This window comes from Lutjanus erythropterus, chromosome 8 (assembly GCF_056507025.1).
Source record: "Lutjanus erythropterus isolate fLutEry1 chromosome 8, fLutEry1.hap2, whole genome shotgun sequence".
NCBI classification, from domain to species: Eukaryota; Metazoa; Chordata; class Actinopteri; order Lutjaniformes; family Lutjanidae; genus Lutjanus; species Lutjanus erythropterus.
The window spans coordinates 1,953,468-1,976,034 of record NC_139324.1 but is presented as its reverse complement, the minus strand read 5'-3'; the positions used below and the strand labels follow the sequence as shown (position 1 = coordinate 1,976,034).

The window sequence follows — 22,567 nt, the reverse complement described above, 5'->3', positions numbered from 1 at the left end:
TAATCTGAAGTATAGCTTAAAGTGCTTAAAAAGTAATCCTTGTTGGTGCAACCCAGACAAGCTGAAATGTGTAGAGTAGCTCAGAACGACAACCTTCCCTACTAATGCATCTGTGCTGTTGAGGAGAGCTAACCACTTTCAGTCTCAGATTAGTTTCATATCAAAAGCATGGTTGAACAGTATTGTCTGTTCACAGAAATATCACTGACACACCTGAGACACAGAGGGATGGAGCATGACCTACTGTATGACGCCATCTTGTCTTAAGTTTGATCCAATAGTGTGATTTTGATTTTATTCTTTGTTTTGTTTAACGCAGATCACAGACACACATTCCACCATACGCACCACCCTTTATCCACCCACCTGCCCCTGCCCCAGCGTCTACGCAAGAGGGTGCACAGCACAGACAGAAGGCGCAAAAAGAAGCGGAAGAAAAAAAAGACCTCTCTGCCCCCCTCCGACGTTACACCCACCATCCAAGAGGTAGACGAGGAAGAGGCCGAGTCTGAGACGGACGGACAGGGGGCGGCTGCCACGCCCACAGAGCTACCGGACATCCAACCAGAGGTAAAATAAGACTGAGGAACCGACTCTTCATGGCAAAGGCGGCAAGATAAATTCATATAATTAACGCAGGCTGTTAGAAAAGCATGTGTGGGAGTTCTTGAAACAAAAAACAAAAAAAGACATTTTTTTGGTATTTTGTTGGCCTTGTCCCAGCTTTTTTGAAATGTGTTGCAGGTATCAAATTCAGAGTGAGTATGTTTACAATTAAAAATAGTTCATCAGTTTGTAGATTAAATATATTGTCTTTATACTGTGTTCACAAATCATTGCATTCAATTTTTATTTAGGTTTTACACAGTCCTAACTTTTTTGGATTCAGATTGTAATACCACTTGATAGCTATGTATGGTTTTGACAGCCTGCAAGGTGTGACCACATCTTGGCATATTCCTCCCCTCTCACTGATCTTCCTCTTCCTCTCAGTTTAGTTTGGGGAGCCAAGGGGACTTGGAGGAACCCCTCCCGCTCACTGCCTTCCACACGGAAAACGAAGAACAACCACTGTCGAGGAAAGCCGCACCCACTCTGATAAAAGAGGAGACTCATAACGGGGGAATTGATGTTGTTGGACAGAATGAGGAGGTGGATGGAGAGGAAGCTGCTTGCAGCAGGTAGGCTATGGCATCTCTGGTTGTTCTGTTTGTACTGAGGACAGCTGTCTGACTGGATTTATAATCCAAGGAGTAGTATATGTACGTACCGTGACATTCATGAAGACGAAACAGAGAGCTCAGGAAAAAAAATGCAATATAGATAAACAAATCAGATCACCATGTGTAATGTAGGAACAAACTGAAGAATTATCATATTTTGCCACAAGTTTGCCACAACAACTCTGTTTTATTTATTTTGTACGTTGCTAGCGAATCTGGCAAGAAAACAAACTGATAATCTACTATAAACAATATAAATGACATAAATGATCTAATTCTCATAAATGATGGAATATGCATCCCAAGCTTTCCAGCTCTCCTGTTCCAAGAGTTTCAAATCTGCCCATCCACTATATTTGTTAGAAATCGTATGACTGCTGTTTGTGGTTGTGTGCTTATTCCATATATTTGTCAGTTGTGTCTACAAAGAGAAAGGAGACAAACACACATGGAGACAGGCAGGAGAGGAGTCCTTCCTCACAGATCATAGAAGGCGATGGCTGGTTTAACTTCATAATTCATAAGGTTATGGTAAAGTTCAGCTCTTTGTGTGAGCAACAAAGAGCAGAGGAACAGACTCTGTTTGTGACAGGTGCTGAGAAATGTGCTTCTGGTGTGTTCAGTCAGGATGCATCGCGTCTGCTTCCTGTGTTTTCCCAGTGTCAGTGTTGTGTTTACAGCTTATTCTGCTGCCCCCATGTGGTTAAAAAGGGTTGATGATTTTTGTTACACCTAATTTTGCTATAATGGCAAGGCTTGAGTGTGAGAAAGACCTATTGCCCACAGATGGCTATTTTGTATTATCCTCAGCCAATTCATACTCCAAATCATTGTTCATCATTCATAGGAAATGAAGACAACTATTGCATCTTATCACCTGTACAAGCTGCACACACAGTGTTATAGACATTATAGATATTATATACAATGTTGGACTTTTTTGTTCCAGTTGAATTCAGATTTGGATATCTGCCAATGCGATAAAATACTGAGATCAATGCAGTTTTTTCTTGCTATTTATAATTATTCATTGTTATTATTATTATTATTATTATTATTATTATTATTATTATTATTATTATTATTATTAGTATTATTATTATTATCATTATTGTTATTGTTATTATCAGTATTTCTGTTGCTGATGTTATTATTAACATGAGTTTTATTATGATCATAATTATTATTATTCAACCCATGTAAGGCGCTGTAGGATTCTGGTTTCTGACTTTGACATGTGCAGCCGACAGGCTCAGAATTTCCCAGGAGGCATTGCTGAGAGTTTAATTTAGCCGTTTTGTGTTCCAAAATGAAAATGTTAATGTTTATAAGTGTTTTAATGTGTTTGTCATACTCATGTGATGTTTTGCAGTGTGTTTGTTCAGAACATTGTGGTTTACATTTGAAATTGTCATTTTTGTGCTGGTTTATTGCACCATAAATTAAGTACATTTCTTCACCCCAGCTGTGTTGTATTACAGTAATTACTATATCAATATTGGGCTCTGCTACCAATATTGGATGGGATCAGTTCCATCTCTAATTAATATGTTGCCATCTTATAAAATTGTTATTGCTAATATGTTAGTTAACAGTCTATTTACACATGGAGCAGACATGGAGCAACATTAGCATCCATTTGGAGTTTCTGGCTACCTGATGAATGCGTATCTCTCTCCTTTAAGCTCTTTTTGGTCTCCACCAAATGTCAAATATCTCTCTCTTTAGCTGCTATTTTTCCCACTATGTTCACCTGCTACTCTCTAACTCTGTCTATGCAACATGTATTGCTGGACAGATATGTACAGTGATTTTATCAGGGCTTTTTTGCTGTAAAAAGATGCCTGCTGTGACTGTAAATAAGATTGATTAGAACAACGAGAATGAAGTCAAGTTGTGGGCCATAAAGCTAAAACAATCAGCTTGAAGAGTCTAAACTGCTCCACTGAGCTGAGGGGAACTGCAGATGCTGTGATAATTCTCAGTGGGTTCATCAATATGAGCAACTCTCTCCACATCACACGCTGTGCCTGAATCCATTGTGTTTGACTGATATAAAATATTGAGTTTTGCAGCTCTTCAGGTTGTTTGTAGTCAGTTTATACCTCAGTTTCACCGGGGACAGTTTACTGTTAAAGTAAAATGAAACGTACCTTACACAGAGGTATGTTGCTATGGTTACCTGCAGTTTAATATGCCTTGTAAACTGGTGTACTGTGGACACAGGAACCATGTTTGTGGTGTATTGTTTTTCAGATTTAACGGCCTCCTGCCTGTCAGTCGGAAATAGCAGGAAAAAGTATTTTATCAGCCATGGTATAGGAGAGGAATACAGAGCATCATATTCAAAGCTTTATTTTGCTTTCTAAATTTGGAACTGACCCTCTGCATCAAATGTATCTATTACACAAAGCAGGTGCTTTTCAAAGCAGCACAAAACAGAATAGAACAGACAGGAGCAAAGATTGCTTTATTAGATGCTCTAATTGCATGTAGTGACTCAGATATGTGAACTTAATGTGAGCTTAATTTTTTCATGAGAAATGTGAGCATGAAACAAATCAATAGTAATAACCCATATGTCTGGTATGGAGTATGGTTTAAAGGAGAAATCTGTAATATATTTACTGTAATTTTTCATAAAATGACCATGATATGCCAGCAGAAATGAAGGAAACATGCTAAATTAAAATGCTTGCTTCTCTCACAACACTGCAACTACGGTGTCCTTTGAAATTTCTATTCTAGGCGGGAATATGTTAATTATATTTCAAATTAATGCCAAAAGTGTCTGTTTATGAGTCGTTAGAAGTCATTAATAATGTTTCAGAGGGCAGAGATGTTTATAACAGTAAAATCAAGCAAAATTTTAATGGAGCCTGGCAGGCAGTGAGGCAGGCAGTCACTGAAGTCAAACTCCAGAGTGGGCTTTTGCTTTCAGGATAGAATGCTTAAATTAACATTGACAGACAATATACATACAGCTGATCAACTTACAGTAGAGGACTTGTCCTCATGTGTTGTCCTCAAATTGCAATGTTGCACTTGTCTTGTGCTCCTGCAGTGTTTCTGCAGCCTGCCCGAGGTTCCTCCAAGTCTGGGGAGGTGGGGGGAAGAAGAAAAGAGAGGAAAATCCGTTCAACCGTAGATCGAATAATAAATACTCAACCTACCTCAACCTCAACCAACACGGTGCTCCTTTTATTGCTTTTTTTTTTTTACCCATAATTATACATTTCATTATGGAGTTTGCTGCTGGGAGGTCAGGGGCCCCGTGGTGATTCAGGTATTCGTTTCTGCCTGACTGAGTAAAAGCACAGAAGCACCATCATGCCTGTGCCATGCAGGATTGTGCAGCTGTGTTTGAGTGAACACAGCCGAGGATGACTCAGAGGGTTGTTGAGGAGATCCTCATCTGTTGCTGTGTTGTGAAGCCCTCTGCTGGTGAAAAGACGGCAATACAGCCAAGAGGCTCAACACTGCATTTCAGACAGCAGCAACATTTGACTTTTGTTTGAATCTTTTCATCTAAATATTAATCTAAATTTCACACACACATTTGTATGACATGTCCAAATGTCACATGATGTGGAGTTCATTATGACAACTTTTGATAAACTCAGCATTTTTCTTACCAATATGTAAGGGCCCCCCTAAGCAATGGAACTTGTGTAGCAGCTACAGCCCCACAAGTAGATTTGGTGGACGTGTCCTTTTGCATTCTGATAAAATCAGACCTGTTTAATATTATCTAAACTATCTATTACAATTATTATTATTAATATTATCTAACTATCTATTATACTATTATCTAACTACTAATATATAGCCATCACACACATAATAGACAGTGAATTAATAGTGTTGTGATTCAGTGTTTAATTCTGTGTGTATTTGATCTACCAACCAGCATATATTTTATTGAGAAATCTTGATTTTTCAAATGCCTTTGCCTCTCATTCTTACAGTTTAATCCCATGGAATTAGTGCAGCTAACCAACAGAGGCTGGTACACAAGCTGAAGGAACAAATCCAAAATAAAATGTGTAAAGAAATACAGTTTATCTTTATGGACTGTATTGATGCCGACTGTCGACATATGATGCCTTTTATTTTCTGTTTCTAGAATTATATAAAAATGTTTTTCTGGACACGTAAGGGTTTGTTAATATGTGATATTACTCAACCCTTTAACAGGCACACCAAGAAATTAAAAAAAAAAAATTGTTTTTTTTTTTTTAGATGACCCAAGTAGGAGGTGGATATACAAGTCAGCTGTAATAAATCTTGAATCTCACAGAACTTTACAATACTGTGAATTTACACTTAAAATTACATTTATGTTATTCTACCCATTTCAACATTTTCAGCTAGTGGATATAATGGGCATCAGATTCTCTATTCAGGCATGTGAATAATTATAATTTGCCAAATATGAGTCTTTTAATTACAGAAATTTGGTCCTGATAAAGGATGATCATGCAGTTACAGTGCCTGTTAAAGTTAAAGTGAGCACAGGGAGCTTTAGTTTAATTCAAACTGCTATGTATATATATTTTAACATATTGTCACCACCACAGAAACACTGCTTAGTTGTCTGACATTGATTGCTATTAGTTCTTCTTTTTTTATTAATGGTTAATAATGTGTGTATTGATTACTGACAGTGGCTAATTAGGTTAATTGTCACTTAATTGTAATCAGTTTCTAAAAGTATTATACAGCAAATGTTGACCTTTGTGAGCATTTATCTGTCAAATCACTGCTAAAAGTATAACAAAATGAAGTACAAATATTTTTATATAAATAGTGCAATTTAAAGTGAGCTTTATACTGAAAGAGTAGCTTTATTGGTCATGATTGAAGACTTTTCCTGCCATACTAATCTTGCACCCTGATTATAAATAGGCGCCCATGCCAAAATGTATCTTTGCTTTTTGTCAGTGTTCCCCCAGGATCAGACCCATCGAGCTTTACCACGACCCGCGGCTGGTTCCGCAGGAAGCCTGTCCACCACCGTCTGGCAGGCGCTCAGCGGAGCAACTATGACCTGCGGGAGCGGATCTGCATCGGCAGCATGACCGCCCTGGAGACGGCCGTCTACCAGCAGGTGCCCACTGATGAGGCAGAGGCCCAGATGTTGGCCAGCGCCGATCTGGATGACATGAAAAGTAAGCATGATGTAACTGAGAGCTTCTGGGTAATGGTGGCTTTGATTGTGTTTGTAGCCGCACTACAACATGACTATCTACAAAGTGTTCAAAATATGTAGCTTAGCCTATTTAGCTTTTGATCAACATGGTAATCGTTGAAAGCTTGACATCGAAGATGTGTTTGTGTTTAGATTTTTTTCACAATGATTAAACAACACGCACAGTAAAAATTTAAAGCCTTTAAAGGGATATTGCACCTCAAAATCAAAAATGCATATTTTGTCCCTGGCCTGTGGTGCTATTTTTCCATCTACATTTGTTTATTATGAGTTGCAAAGTTTTGGAGATATCAGCCATAGAGATATCTGCCCTCTCTCCAATATAATGGGACTAAATGGCACTCGGCTTTATAAAATTTAAAACCAGTGTCTCTTTTACAAAAATCAAGATAATCCACACACCTTGTTCTAAGCAGGTTCATGTAGGAACTACATTCTTTCCAGTAGAAAGAAGATAGTTCTGGTAGACTGTACTGCGGAAAGAAAGTAGTTCCCACATGAAGTGTGTGGATTATCTTGAGTAACAGGCAGTGGTGGACAGTAGTGAAGTACATTTACTTGAGTACTATACTTAAGTACATTTTTTGAGTATCTTTACTTTGCTTGAGTATTTGTTTTTATTGGAAACGTCTGATTTTCACTCCACCACATTTCAAAGACAAATATTGTACTTTTGACTCCACTACATTTCTAGGAAGGTTGTTGTTACTTTTTGACTGAACACATCGAAGTCAGCTGTTGGTGTTTTTTCTTTTCTAAAATACAATTGGTCACATGCTGTTCCTCACAGAAGGAAACCAATCACAGTACTCACTCTCAAATGGGACTGATGTAAAAGAAGGAAATATGTCATCCAGGCGCTCTGTAACAAGAACAAGCAAGCTCTCCCTCTTTCATTTAAACAAAAAGTGACAATGATGACGACAGGAGAAAGACTAAATTAAATCTCAGATGTTATTATAATTATGAATTATTCCAGGTAGCTTTTAAAGTTGGATTGTTTTTATCGGGGTGAAAAATACCTCATAATTCATGTATATACTGCTCCTGAAGACAGAAAGAAATCTCAGTTATTTAACAGACTTGTTGAACTCCTTACAGTTGACTTCAATCTAATTTTATGTGGTGATTTTAATTCAGTTACATCAGAAAATAACATCAGCTGTCCTTTTTGTTTTTGATTGTATTTCTATACTGAAGTTTTTATAGGTGTTTCTATAGACTTTGTGTAGCAGAGTGGTTCTACAAACAAGTCAGTGCATCATTATGTGGTTTCAGAAAGTTACAAGGTTCTGTAAATGCATCATGAAAACAATACATTATATGTTGATATTAGAAAATGTACTTTGTAATTTGTACTTTTGAATACTTTAGTATTTTTAAAAGCAAGAACTCTGGTACTTTAACTCAAGTAAAGTTTTGACTGAGCAACTTTCACTTGTAGTTGAGTAATATTTGACCAGGAGTATCGATACTTCAACTCAAGTACTGGGGTTGAGTACTTTGTCCACCACTGGTAACAGGGTCATGATTTTTGGAAAGAGACACTGGTCTTGTTATACACTTGTTATATTGGAGAGATGATAGACATCTCTAAAACTCTGCAACTCACCCCAAACATTTGTAATTAGATAGCACCACAGACCAGAGGAAACATGTATTTTTGATTGTTGGATGAACTGTCCCTTTATAACAGAGCTGTGTCTATAAGTTGAGTTATAGCACAACCACGTCAATCTCATCCACAGTTGTTGCCATTTTTGTGTCACAATTTTTCTGGGTCTGGCATAGGAGGCTAAAGACATAGTTTGGAATATTTGAAGAGGGGCTGTACGAGGTCCTGCCAGCATTTTAAAAGGTCTGGATTCTCAGAAGTAACAAAATAGCAGAAAACAATCTAATCGATCGAGGCAGCGGTAGACCAGCAACTCTGGCTTTGGAGAAAGCAGTATTTGGTTTATGTAACTCCAGTTTCCAGTCAGAAAAAGCTGCCTGTTGGCGAGATAAAGCAGTGAAAATAATCTAATTATAGCGTACACTTTAAGTGATGCTGCTTTTTTTTAGGTGGCTAAAATATGTTTTCTGCTGAGCCTGTGCACAGCAGTACATTGCGGTACTCCTCTTATTTCTCCAAACTGGGGCCTTTCAACCACCATCTACTGTAGGTAATACACTCACTGTTGATAACTACCTCATACAACCTCACTTTAAGTAATCCAAAAATATCCCTTTAAAAACAACACCAGATATTTTATTTACATTAAAAATAAAGAATTGTTGGCAGCAGTTGATCGGTCTGGAACCAGGCTACATGTTGTCTCTGCCAACCTTCACTATCTTATTATACACCTCAGATTAGCACACACAGGTAGATAACTACCTAACATGCTGTGCCTTGCTACAGGCTGATGTTCGTTTCAAGCTGCATTGAAACATAGCATGAAGTAACAGTTCTGATGCTATAAAAAGTGATTAATGTTGACAGGAACAATGTTGGAGGTGTCTTGTTATACAATTTAAACACGCACCTGCAAGATAAATAGAAATTATTACATTCCACAGCCCATAAAATCTTCTTTAACCATGCAATGTGAACTTCTTGTTGATGCTGTGCCCTAGCAGTGATAATTTAAAGGGACAGTTCACCCCATAATGTTTTTCCAACTAGATAGTTTTGGTGTGAGTTTTTGAGTTTTGCAGAAATTGGCCGTAGAGCTGTCTCCCTTTTGTCAAATTTAAAGGCATAGATCAGATGTTTTGAAGTGGGGTTGCATGAGGTACCGTCCACCACACAGAAGGAAGCGTCTACCGAGAGACTCGTCCTCAAAAACATGCAACTATTAATGGTGTCGACCAGAACTAGTTTTTTTTTTTTTTTTTTTTTTTTTTTTTTTACCAGAAAGAAAATTGTTCCTGTGTGAAACTGCTCACAAAAAGATTATCTTGAGAGACCAGGTCATGATTTCTGGGAAGACATTGCTGTTGAGTTTTTGAAATGTAACATACAGCAAAATAATGAGAAAATAAGGAAGTGCAGGCAGGATCTGTGCAGATACAACCACCGCCACACACTTCTAATGGGTCATAAGTGATGATTGAGAGGGATTATATTTATATTGTTTCTTAGAAAAATGTGCATACTATACCTTTACCTTGGAGGTCATTTTCAGACCTTTGTTGTTGGTTTATATTATATCATTAGAGCTCAGTTGTGAAAAGAATTGCAGTGTTAAGCATGTTATTTTCAGGTAGTTCTTTTTTGTGTCTGCGATTAGTAGTAGATAGTAGAACATTATGAATCATTTGCTTTTTTGTGCCGTATTTTGTCTCACAAAGTTATGACTGCACCAATTTACTGCTACAAATAGCCTGAAAAACTACCTTTATATTTGACATACGTAGTGTAATGAGAAATGAAAACCTTTGAGCAGGGGAACGGGAGATGATTTCCTCTGTTGCTAAATGTATCTTCTGAGATGACTCAGTGTTACTTTTCACCCACGCTTCAACAACATCGTGAGGGGATCTTTGTGAGGTGTCTTTTTCTCGCGTGGTTGTTATATATCAGCCAGAAACTGTACGCTACACCAGTTCTCCATCAGACCTCCATGGTAGCGGCACCTGATGTGGTTGCTAGGATATTAATGATGTAAATGCCAAGTCTCTATAGCAGTGGATGTAGTCAGGTATGAAACATGTTTCCAGGTTGTTCAGCATTTAGACTGGACTTTCAGCTTTGCATTTTTTAAAGACTGCAGATGGTTATAATTGAGTCCTTCTTAATGGCAGACACTACATTAATGACGAATGAGGGATGAGAATTCCAGCAATTAGTCAGATTAAAGGGACAGTTCACCTCAAACTCAAAAACACATATTTTATCCCGGGGCTGTGTTGTTATTCATCCATCTAGATTTTTTGGGGGGGTGAGTTGCACAGATTTGGAGATCACAGCCACAGAGATGTCTGCCTTTTCTCTGATATAATGGAAATAAATGGCACTCAGCCTGTGGTGCTCAAAGCATCAAAAAAATACATTTGAATTCTAAACCAGTGTCTCTTCCCAAAAATCATGACCTGGTTACTCCAGATAATCCACACACCTTGTTGTGAGCAGTTTGATGTAGGGCTGCCTTCAAATGTCTTGTTTTGTCCAAAACACAAAGACATTCAGTTTACTGTCGTACAAGAGTAAAGAAACCAGAAAAATCACAGCACTTGGACTTTTTTTTTTTTTTATTAAAAAATGACTCAAAACTTTTAATCAATAATTGATTAATTTGATAGTCAATTTATAATCCATTAATCATTGCAACTTCAGTTTAATGTAGGATCTATCTTTCTAGTGGGAAAAAAAATAGTTCCAGTAGATTCTACTACAGAAAGAAAATAGATCCTACATGAAACTGCTCACAACACGGTCTGTGGATTATCTTGAGTAAATGGGTCATGATCTTTGGAAAGATATGCTGTTTTAAATTTTTCAAATGTTTTTCTTTTGTTCTTTGAGTGCCATTTAGTCCCATTACACTGGAGAGAAGGCAGACATCTCTACAGCAAATATCTCCAAAACTCTGCAAATCACACAGCAAGATCTAGATGGATGAACAGCAGTACTGGTTAGAAATAAAATGTGTATTTTTCATTTTTGGGATGAACTGTCCCTTAAAATGTATTCGATAAAATTAGTAAACAACTGTGAGAAAAGAAGACTGAGAATAATTACAATAAAAAGATAGAAAGTGCCATTTTTTAGTTTGCTCGGCATTCTGATGTGAACATAAATGAATGACTTTAGATTCTCAGCTCTGGATGTCTGTTCTCTCAAAAGATAGCAAAGGAAATAAATGGTCAGCATCCATTTTATCTGACAGAGAGCTGGATACCAGACAGACCCCCCTCTTTTCATTACTATGTTGTAGGACTATTTAATTGCCATAACATGTCACAGTCTGTCAGAATTTCACTTTCCATGCAGCAACATATATTCAAAACTAATATGTTCTCATCAGATAGTATTTTCACCTCAATTTTCATTTGAGGGCTGGATTCATAATAACAGCGCCCTCTGCTGGCAGTGAAAAATACTACTACATAATCATGACTATTTTGTAGGTTTTGTAAGTATTTTGTGGGACATTTTAGCTTTTTAATTGTCTTTCTGACCCTCTTCAGTAATTGGATCTTATATTTATTAAGAGATATTAGGATTTCACTCAATGACTTTTTCTTTCACACACATCATTTTCCTTGATGAAAGACAACATGACCCAGCAGCTGCTGCTCTTTGTTTTGTAGGTTTTTTTTTTTTGTCAGTAAACCTCCAAAACAGCAAAGTAGCTTAAGCTCCTCAATATTAAGTACTTAATTTAAATAGAGACATTGACTTTTAAGTGTGACTTATGTTTTTTGTGTGTACTGTACAGCAGGGATTCTCACTTTGCCTAGGGACCACTTTTGCAAAATGACAGCAGGTCAGGAGCCAGTTAATGACTAAACTTAAACTTAATAATAAAATGATTCGTCAGATAAAATAAGTTAAAATTAAAAGGCTCATAAATAGCCTGTCACTGAAATGAACTAAATTAACTTGGTGCATGGATTGACTGATAAATCAGATATTTTACTGCATTTAATAACAAAGAAAGTTCCTCATTAATGATGATTAGTCAGATATTATGTAGCAAACATGTCCTATTTAAAGAGGGACTGGTGTTCTGTGCCATTAAATATTACTTAAAGGTCTTTTAAAAAACAGTTTTACTTGTTAAAAGTGTAATTTCTGATTACAACAATGATTTACACTTCTTATTAGACATAATGCATATGCTTATGTAACTGCTTTTCTTATTCTTCTGTCATATCTTCAGTAGATTAGACTGTAATTCCCAGAGACAGCAGTTCTGGATGTATCTTAGCACCATATGCAAAGTCCTGTAACATTTTTAGAGGAAGTTTGGAGCGGGGTGGAGGAATGTGGATTGGAGAAATGGCTGGACACACAAATGCACAAACACACCACTCTCCAATTATTTCAGGATTAATAATAATTTTGTATAAACATGGTTAAAAAAACTTATTGTTATTGTTTATTGTTCCCCTCTGTTTGTCATAGTGGTCATGATGGGTAGCCTGTTACAACATTTATTGACTCCCTCGGCACTCTGGTGATGACCATTGACAAGTTTTCTTACTGCTGCCAATGACTTGGCTCCACTATGGCTGTCCCACACATTCTGTCTCATGAAAACAACCCACACAGCTCCCAGCCCCCACATCCACTGCTGAGAACAAGCTTCCAACAAAATATAACACAAAGGATGGAGGACAGAGACATTACAGTATCTGCTCAAATACATTAAAGCAGTGCATTATCACGTTTTAATTGTCTTAACTGCCGTTTAGAATGTTAATAAGGAAATTAGTAACACAGAGCAGAAAATAACATGTAACATTTAATTCCTCTTCAAAAAACAGATTCTTCACATTAATTCACAGTCACTTTATCTGACCATAAAGTGTCACATTATTAAAAAGTAGAGAGCATAACTGTTGACCTGCCTTGGGAACAAACATAGAATTATTTAGAACATAAAAGAAAAGAGCCAAATATATTGTGGACTGCAGCCCCCTCTGCTGGCCAGAGTGAAAAAAAAAAAATCCCTTTTAGATTAATTTAAAAAAAATATCTTCTAGTATCTTCACATGTCTGCTTGCCTTCACTTCACCTCAAAGTTTGGAGGAGCTGCTGAATATAACTGCCTCCAGAAAATTGCATGAGAAAACTGTAATATATTTACTGTAATAAATCATAAAATGACCACAATATGTCATCAGAGCTCAAGGAAACGTGTTAAGTTGAAACACTCGTCTTTAACAACAATGCTGCAATGCTGTGAAATCTCAATTCCGGGATGGAACAACTGTTTTTATTTGCCTGTTTCATGTTAATTACAGTTCAAATTAATGCCGAATTTTGCGGAATAAGTAAGTGTCTGTTATGTGTTGTAAGAAATTATTAATAATCTTGTAAAAGGTGTAGATATTTATGACAGTTAAATTGAGAAAAACGTTAATGTAGTCTGGCAGGCAGTGAGACAGGAGGTAATTTAACTCAAAGTCCAGAGTGTGTATTTTCAGAGCAGTGGGTTTTTGTTTAGAGGATACCAGGTTAAATTTACACTGACAGACAACTGACAATTATAAACAGCTGATCAGCTAACAGTGGAGGACTTGTAATCATTTGTTATTGTTTATCAGATCATATATTAAACAGATTTTTAACTCATTTGATATAAAGTTTATGGCTTGAACTCACTGTACTCATTTCTGCACATGCAAATGATACATTTTGCGTTTTCAATCGTACAGAAAATATAAAATAGCATATTTCACTTCACTTTAAAGGTGCAATATGTAAGAATTAGTTAACTGGCAAATTCATACCTCATAGGAGAATAGGTGCCATTAGCTAGTTAGCTCAGTTAGCTATGTAGCTAGTGGTCCAGAGGATTGGGGGATGTTGATGTTTACGTTGCTGGCACAGGAGCTTTGGACTGCAGGAAGGACGACTCTTTCAGAAATGCTGGCAGGAACAGGGGAACCTGGGCTGACACCAGCCTCCAAGACCAACAAAGACCAGTCTGTCAGCAGGGAATACAGTACCAAGGTGATTCACAGTGGCTTTGACCAGTACTCTGACTGAAACAGCAGGTTCTGGTGAGGGCCTCGAGAGACATGAAGCAGGAGAGGAGAGAGAGGGAGGTCGGGCATCAGTCAGTGGCCACCTCTCGAAGCTTGAGTGGGGGGTCACAGTGAGGTCAGCCCTGGAGTGCTAGGAACAATACCCAGCAAGAAAACCACCTCAGTGTTGTTCGACTGCGATCAGACTGGAGGCTACAGTGACTTACGATCGCCTCTTGAGGCACAAAGTGGTATTACGAGACAGGATGGGCTCGAGCTAGGTGGTTAGCATGCTAACTTCAATACATACATGCGTTGAAACTGCCATTTCTTCAGATTCTGTTGATGATTTTAGTTAATTTTTGAATGTTTTAAATTAAAATTCTTATATGTTGTATTGAAATAGTCGAAAACCAACTAAAAAGGTTGGAGGGAAAAAGGGACACCATATTCAACAGTAAGAGTGAGACTTTTTGTGCTGCCTGGCAATTTTTTTCCTGTAAATCCAGTGTGCGCAAAGCAGCAACTAAATATGGCACACGCTAGAAAGAGAAAAAGGATAAAAGGAGGAGAGGAGCTAGAGATGGGGAGGCAAAATCTCTTGTTGCCAGAGAAAAACTCCCTCTCACAGCATCCAGGGGCATTAATTAACCGAGGCTGCAGTCGATTCCCCTTTAGCAGTAACCCTGCCCCTGGCCTTTCCTGCTTTAACAGAGCAAAGTGATCATTGACTGTTTAGGAACCATCTGGAAACAGAAAACAGGGCACCCACAGTCACTCATTGGATTTGTAGGGAGTGATGCTTGACATTGACAGGCCAGATACTGAATATCACCATTCTATGTCCATCTGGTCTCTTCTGGTCATCCGTAATGAGGTTAGTTTTATAACGAATTTTGGCTGATTAATTTATTGAAACTTCAAAATCACACGAGCTGCAATTTCAAGCCAATTTCAGTCACAACAGACAGACAGCATATGAGTGCTCATCACTTTATAGAACACTCTGTATTGTAATGTAAATGATTTGGTTTTTGGAGTCACTCCAAATCAGGCTTTGCAGGGGTGTGGGCACCTGTATTTGTGCTTAGAACATAACCGCTATGACACAACTCTCTACATTTGACCTATTCAAAGTATTAGGAGCAGTCGGCAGCCACTGTGCTGCACCAGGGGACCAACTCCAGCTCTAGAGAGCAGATCATCATGTAAGGGGATCACACCAGCTACGATCCCCGTCAAAATGCTGACATGAGTGCTACATTGCTTGCATTTTTACATGAGTACTCAGTACTCATGGGTCAGCCCACGCCCATCTTCAAACTTTATTTTGAACTCAACCACACACCTGTAAAGTTTTGTGACTGCCCTAGAAACAAGGTATGACTACAACAGAGTGATAGTGATGTAGTGATGCTCCTGCAACATCATACATAAAATGTTACATTACAGCAACACTCTGGCAAAGACTACTAAAACTAAAGTCTTAGTAGGGAAGTTGCATGTGACATCCTGGTGACATGAAGTGTCACTGTCTCCGAAAAGTATTGGAAACATTAAAGAGATAGATCATCCAAGAATGAAAGTTCAGTCATTATGGAGGTTGGGTTTAGTTTTTTAAAAACACTCCATAAAATTACTCCATACTGCTCATCTGGTGTAGTCCAAGTCTCCTAAAGCCCTGACTCTCTAAGCTAAGGAAGTAAAATGAAGATTAAGATTAGAAACATGGTATACATGATGTCTTTCAAGTCACCTTAGCATATCAGGGGTCTAGGGGTCTATGGTAGACCCTGCTGTCTCCAGAACCACATTTTGCCATAATGACACACACAGAATCACAAAGTGAAAATAACCACCAGCACACATTGTCATGTTTGGTTATTAACCTAACATACATGTTTTTGATGGTGGGGGAAACCAGAACAGGCTCACTTGCTACCACTGTTCCCTCTTCTCATTCACTCTCTAGCTTGCTTAACCATTTCTGCACTCTGTAAAACAAATGGACACAAACGAAAGGTGATATTGCTATTCTGAAGCAGAGACTGCAAGCCCAACTCAGCAGTCCAAGCTGGCTACACAAAAAAAACAAAGCGAGGACACAACTGAGAGAGTATCACCATTTGGTTCATGAACTCCGTCCAGTTGAAGAGACATCTCAGGGTCACCAATTTATGTCACATTGGGTTACATTTCTCCAAAAGATGATTCTGTTTCAACTTTTTGCAGCAGGGCCACTGTTATTTTTCTGCCACCCCCCTGTGGTCCCCACTGCTGCAGCCTAAATATACAAACCTCATTCAAATGAATGGGAGCACTGGCATTTTTGCCACAGCATCTGATTTGGTCTGAATACAGCCTAAGGCCTACAGAGTCATGATTCATGATGGTTAAATGATCCTGTTGATGGCATCATGTAGTTTTGAGATTTTTGAGTCATTTAGCAACTAGCTAGGTTAAGTGATGTGAGGTGAGACAGAGATATGAGATGATTGGATGAAAGAAATCTCAAGCACATATTACACTGTAAAAAATAATTTTGAGATAATTCATCAGTTCAAGGTGTCTATCTTCACAAATTATTTTTAGTTTAGAAAACTCAGTTGTTTTTTTTTTAAATAAATTAATCTAAAAAAGGTTCCCAACCTATAAACTTTTCTTCTTCTTTTTTTTCTTTCTTTCTTTCTTTCTTTTTTTTTTTTTTTTTAATAATCTTTGTGTTTTAGAAACAAAAAGAAATGTATTTCAAAAAACTGTTTGGTAATTTTGAAAGGTCAAAGTGAATAATGGTTTATGACCTAAAATTTTCAGTTGCAGTTATTTAATTTACAAGCACCCAAATAATGACAAATCAGATTCACAGCTCACTGTGAACATTTTTTAAAAATACAGATTTTTAGGTATTTCTAAAACTCTAAGGCCTTATAAAGAAGAAAATTAATTATCTCAATAAAAGATTGTAGGTTGGCAAAACAGTGTAACTTATCCTGGGACTTTTGTCAATATGTCATGGCCTCATCAGATCATTTATTTTCTTGAGTAATTGATTACTCGTTGTTTGTCTGTAAAGTGTCAGATAACTGTGAAAAATGTTTATCAGTGTTTCCCAAAGCCCAACATGATGTCTTTAAATGTCTTCTTTTGCCCCCAACCCAAAATATTCAGTTCAGAGGAGTGAAAAAAACACAAAATATTTGTGTTTAAGAAGCAGAAATCAGAGAATTTTTTATTTTCTCCTAAAAAATCACTCAAACCAATCAATCAATTGTCAAAATAGTTGGCAGCTCTATAAGGGACCTTAGTCTGTGATAACATGTAGTCATATATCACAGGAAGGTTTTAATCAGTGTTCAAGGATGTTCTTTGGTCCACTGTATTCTGTGCTCAACTATCAGACAGTCTGTTAAATTTTTAAATAAATCTTTTTACATTTTAATCTCTGAATATGTATTTTAATGATTCAGAACTGATTTTAATGGCTAATACCAAAACTGAATTTGTATTTTGTATTTGTGCAGTGTAATTCAGAGTAATTTTGTGGTGTAGTGATGTGTTTCTGCTAACAGTGCCAATCAGAGATCAACCTGTGACAGCTGCTGTCATATGAGTGGGTGCAACAGGCGTTAAGCAGACCAGCTGGGAGAGCTGGAGGCATCTTGCGAGGCGACAAACAGCAGCATCATTTCATCAGGTTCCTTTCATGAAAAAAAAAAATATTTGAAGTTATGCTCAGTAGAAATCTATGGAGACCACTAATCAGTTCAGAGCGTAATATAAAGGAAATAGAATATAATACAATAAATCACACATTCTTGAGAAATTGGGACAAACCATGTTGTGAGGGAGTTTTGATTTTTACTCTTCAATTATGTTGGAAAATATATGTTTAAAAAATATCAAACTCTTGAAAAGATGGAAAGTCTGACACAGTTGATGTCAAACAAAAAATGTAACATAATTTCTCAGCATAGTTGTAGTGAGTAGCTATTTTTTCAAGTTGCTAAGAGTTCTCTTAATGCTAATCAAAATACACATTTTTAATTAAAAGGCAACATGATGAGCTACGGAGTTGACATGTTATGTTATGGTTGATAAACATCTGATAGCAATAATATTTAATGAATTTTATGGGAAAATTGAAAGGTGACCAGTGCTTGAGTGGTATTCCCGCCTTTTTTTAAACCAGGAAGTGAGATAAGGGAGCTTAGGGTATGGCTAACTCTGTTAATGCCTGATTAAATCATGTTTTTGTAAAAATCTGGCAGAGTTGATGGAAATCTGGGACACAACTTTAAACATTTTCATAAAAAAATTAAAAAATTAATGTTAAACCAGATGATAATAATAGCATTTTTTGTTTTTGAATTGTTTGATTTTATGAATTCTTGTTTGGCACAGGAAAAGTTTAGAAAGTAAAAAAACAAAGCAAACCAAAACATTTAAGAAAGTATAGATATTTCATATGTATAAACTCTTAAAAATAGACTTTCAGCCTAAAGTTGGAATTAGACTGCTGGCATTAATAATTTTTCAGTTTTTTTTATAGGACATGATTTGACCTATTTGTCAAAAATGGCTGATATAATGCAATGCAATATATTATTAATATCTGTTAAATGGAATATATAATTTTAATTTAAATCACAATTTTAATCAGAAAAATCTCTGTATTTTGAAACGGTCCAGCCCTATAATGAACATTTTCAGTGCTGTTTTACAACCTCTCTTGGAGAAGTACAGAATATTTGTCTCGTTTCATCCAGGAGTCATGACTGTTGTTTTGTTTAGAACACAAATAACAAGACACAGTTGGTATCTATAGAAAATGTATAGTGACACATTGTAGTGAATCATACTTTTAAGCTACTTCATAAACTGAAAAGAAATACAAGTCAGTAAAAATGAAAATACCACATTCTTTCCTACAAATCCTTGTACTATATGTGTACACACACACACACACACACACACACACACACACACACACACACTTGCATGCAAATGTGGACACACACACACACACACACAATATTCAAGCATACCCAGCATGTTTTAGAGAGCGTCCTGTTTGGATCACACTGGTGCACCTGTTGTAGACGAGTCAGACCACGACACCTCGGGGGACGCATGGTTTCCATGGAGACCCAGGGACAGGAATGGTGCAGCTCGCTCTGATACGCTAATTAGCACCATGATATCTCACTAAGCAGAGTGCTGAAACTGGTCCTCTCTAGGTGTTATTCTGTTATTCTGCGAGTAGTGTTTGTGGACTTCTCAGTACAGATTTCTGCATGTGTCTTTTTGGTAAATATGTGTGAGTTTTTTTCAGTTTAATGCAATTTGGTTGGAGATGCCTTGAATGCTTTGGATCTTGACCTTCACCCTCGTGCACATCGCACCATTGGAAAATAATGGCTGCACTATGGAAACGGAAGGCATCAACTCTTCTGCTGCAATCCACTTTATGTTGGTTTTCCAGCAGCCATGAGGATCAATGGGCTGGAGACATCATTAAAAAAGGGCGGTGCTGCCATTCAGCTGGCAGGCGGGTCTCACAAAGTGGACCATCCCTTATCAATACTTCCTTTTGGGGTTGCAGGTGAAGCGAATGTCGCCACCATTCATGCTTCTCTCAGATCTTTGATCCAGTATGGAGGCTTCTGCCTGAGGGTCCAACTTTGCATTTTGTTTAGCAAAAGACATTGAGGATCTTGTACTTATGATTTGTATTTTTCTACTGAAAGGTGTTTTCTTTTGCTCCACATAACTTCTTGTTCGCAAGTTGGACTCCCTGAACACAAGCTGTTTTGCTTCTAGGTTGACTGAGGTGAAATTCTTTTTAAAACAACTGATTTTGGAGTTGTTTTTACGTTGGTTCAACACATAGCCTAGCGTTCCCTGGAAAGGCCAAATCTCACCAGAACAGCGACCCAGGGCGAGCAACGGCGTTCAAGAGTTGGAAGCCCTGGATGAGCAGTGCGTCCACTTGGAGAGAGGAGGATAGGAGGAGGTACCGACTGTGGAGATGACAGACATTGAGGGACAGGAGAACCAGGGGCAAGGGAGCTCCGAGAAGAAGCGTTCCACCGACCACCATGGTCCTGAACGTCGGTGCAGTGTCCAAAGAGGTTTTGGCACCCAAACGCAGCACCATGGCTCGTTGTCTAACGTGGAAGGGTTTGAGGACTTTGAAGAGTTTGTTTTGGATTTTGATGACTATGACTTGCTTGAGTCGATCCACACTCAGCTGGGGTCACCACTCGAACCTATCCGTAAGTTGTGTGAAGTTGTGTTTGTGTGGAGATTCAGCTGTACTTTTGCAGGGTAGCATTACACCTCTGTGCATTCAGTGCGAGCTCTAAGTCATGGCTGTTTGTCATTAGAAGCTTAACGTAACCTTCGCTACTGCCAGAGATCTGAGGCAGTCATAACACAATGAGAAATTCAAATGGTCAAGCATTTTATTCTATTTACACTTTCTCACTTTTTTTCCATTGATTGTGTAGCTTGCCAAATTAATGACAATATAAGGTTCATTCATGGCCACACACAGAACAAAGTTGTCCCGTGGTATTGATTGAATTGACACGGTGCTCGACTGCTGCTGTTTCCTGCTTTCCTATTGATCCAGTGGCCCCTGTTTGGTTTTGGGGTCTGTCACAGCTAGAGCGGAAGGACATTTCATTGACCAGCCATGTGTTGTTCTGCTATTTTTATCCCTATTTAGACTTAAAAACATGGCACTTTGGTCTTGTGATAAAACTATGTTCCAGAAAATGCAAAAAATATTTGATTGATCAGCTGGAAATATCTTAGCACAAGCGCTAATTGATGTAGGGTTCAGTTGTTGGTGAAAACAGCTAGGAACTACTGGGTTAGTATGAATTTTGAGCAGTACTGTGATGCTTGTGGCACCCTGCCTTCATTGTGCTTACATCTTGGAGCTCAAACCTTCTCAGGTTTTGCAAAATATTAATGAATCACCTACTAGATGGATTATCATGAAGCTTTTTGTTAAAAAAATAAACTGTAATGACTTTATGGATGCCCTAATGTTCATGCTAGTACCAAAATGAGGTTTATATTTTTTTAATTTTTGTATGAAGTGCCACAATGACTGTTAGATGAAATGCGTGATTAATTTCTGGCAATTTATTTTTCTTCGTTTATCTGAAAATGTCACTCCTCCTTAGTTTTTGATGACGTTGAGCAGTAGGTTGTAAGACTGTTGATTTCCCCCGAAATGAAGTCTCATTGTTGATTGAAATCCAGCAAATGGTGGTGGTGTCATCAGCGAACTTCATGATAGAGTTTTTTTTCCATGTCTGAGGCTACAGTCATGGGTGCACAGCGTAAACAGGAGGGGGCTGAACACACAGCACTGAGCGGCTCCAGTGTTGAGCGCTTGAGTGTCTGGGGTCTGTTTGTGAGAAAGTCCGATATCAAGTTGCAGGGTGTGGTACTCGAGCCAATCAGCTTAATGGGAGAATGCTGAGCTGAAATCAACAAACAGGATTCTGATGTGGGTGTTGATGGTGATGACGACCACGATATTCATGATGTTCATGGAGGACATAAGTTGTTAAATATCATCATGTTTACATCGGCTTCCCTGAGCTGCTAGCTTGACTGTAGACTCTTGGTCTTGTTTATTTTTATCCCAAACTGGAAGCCACACCCCATTATGACTTTGTTTCACCAATTTTCCATATTCACAGAGTGGCCATTTTCGTCTGACATCACACTCAGGGTGGGAAGCTCGAATGTTGCATTGCTGTATTCCAGGTTGCAAATCTTATAAATGCAGGGAATCGGGAAAATAATTATTTATCATTATTTTACTGCTTCCCAATTGATCAGCAACTGAATAGACAATATAATAAAAATCTGGAGGGACAGCGGGCCATTTTTCAAGCTGAAATGACATATTTGATAACCCATCAGTGAGACATACAGACACTTCCTAGCTATCACTATCATCTATTGCCCAAGTACTTAAGCAACACAACTAAAACAGTTACCAGTATATTAGGTTTGAACAAACTAGCAGTTTGGTGTTATATTTTTCTTATCATTCTTACAAACGTTTTGTGCTGGATGTAATCTGTATCAACACTACACTGAAATGTGTGCCAGTGAGCATAATGTCACTGACTTAACCAGAACATTCCTGAGGTCAAGTGAAAAGCAAGACAGTTAATATTAAAGTTGGCCAGCATTACAAGCTTGATTACGTTTTACTTCCAGACTTGGGGTTAAATAAACGTGTCCAAGATGTGCATTAATATTTCCAAATTACTGCAGGTCTTTCCTGCCATAACATCAAGTTTTCTTCTAACATTATCAAATGGTACTGTTAGCCAGGAAGTGGTTGACCATCAGCTATTGTGTAACACTATTGAAGTGCTTATCAGATATGTCATTTTAGCTTGAAATAAGGTCCAAT

At 37.8% G+C, this 22,567-nt stretch overlaps 1 protein-coding gene across 3 annotated transcripts in view; it reads left to right on the top strand.

Annotated features, from left to right (window-relative positions):
- Window positions 1-22,567, top strand: part of slc4a3 (solute carrier family 4 member 3) — a 101,782-nt gene that overhangs the window by 37,758 nt on the left and 41,457 nt on the right. The window contains exons 4-6 of one of the 3 annotated variants that reach the window (XM_084724231.1): window positions 320-570; window positions 994-1,181; window positions 6,168-6,394. In XM_084724231.1, coding sequence (XP_084580357.1) covers window positions 320-570; window positions 994-1,181; window positions 6,168-6,394 — 666 coding nt within the window. Of the gene's footprint in view, window positions 1-319; window positions 571-993; window positions 1,182-6,167; window positions 6,395-19,740; window positions 20,394-22,567 lie in introns of those variants that run through there. The other 2 variants (XM_084724229.1, XM_084724230.1) reach the window with 2 other exon arrangements.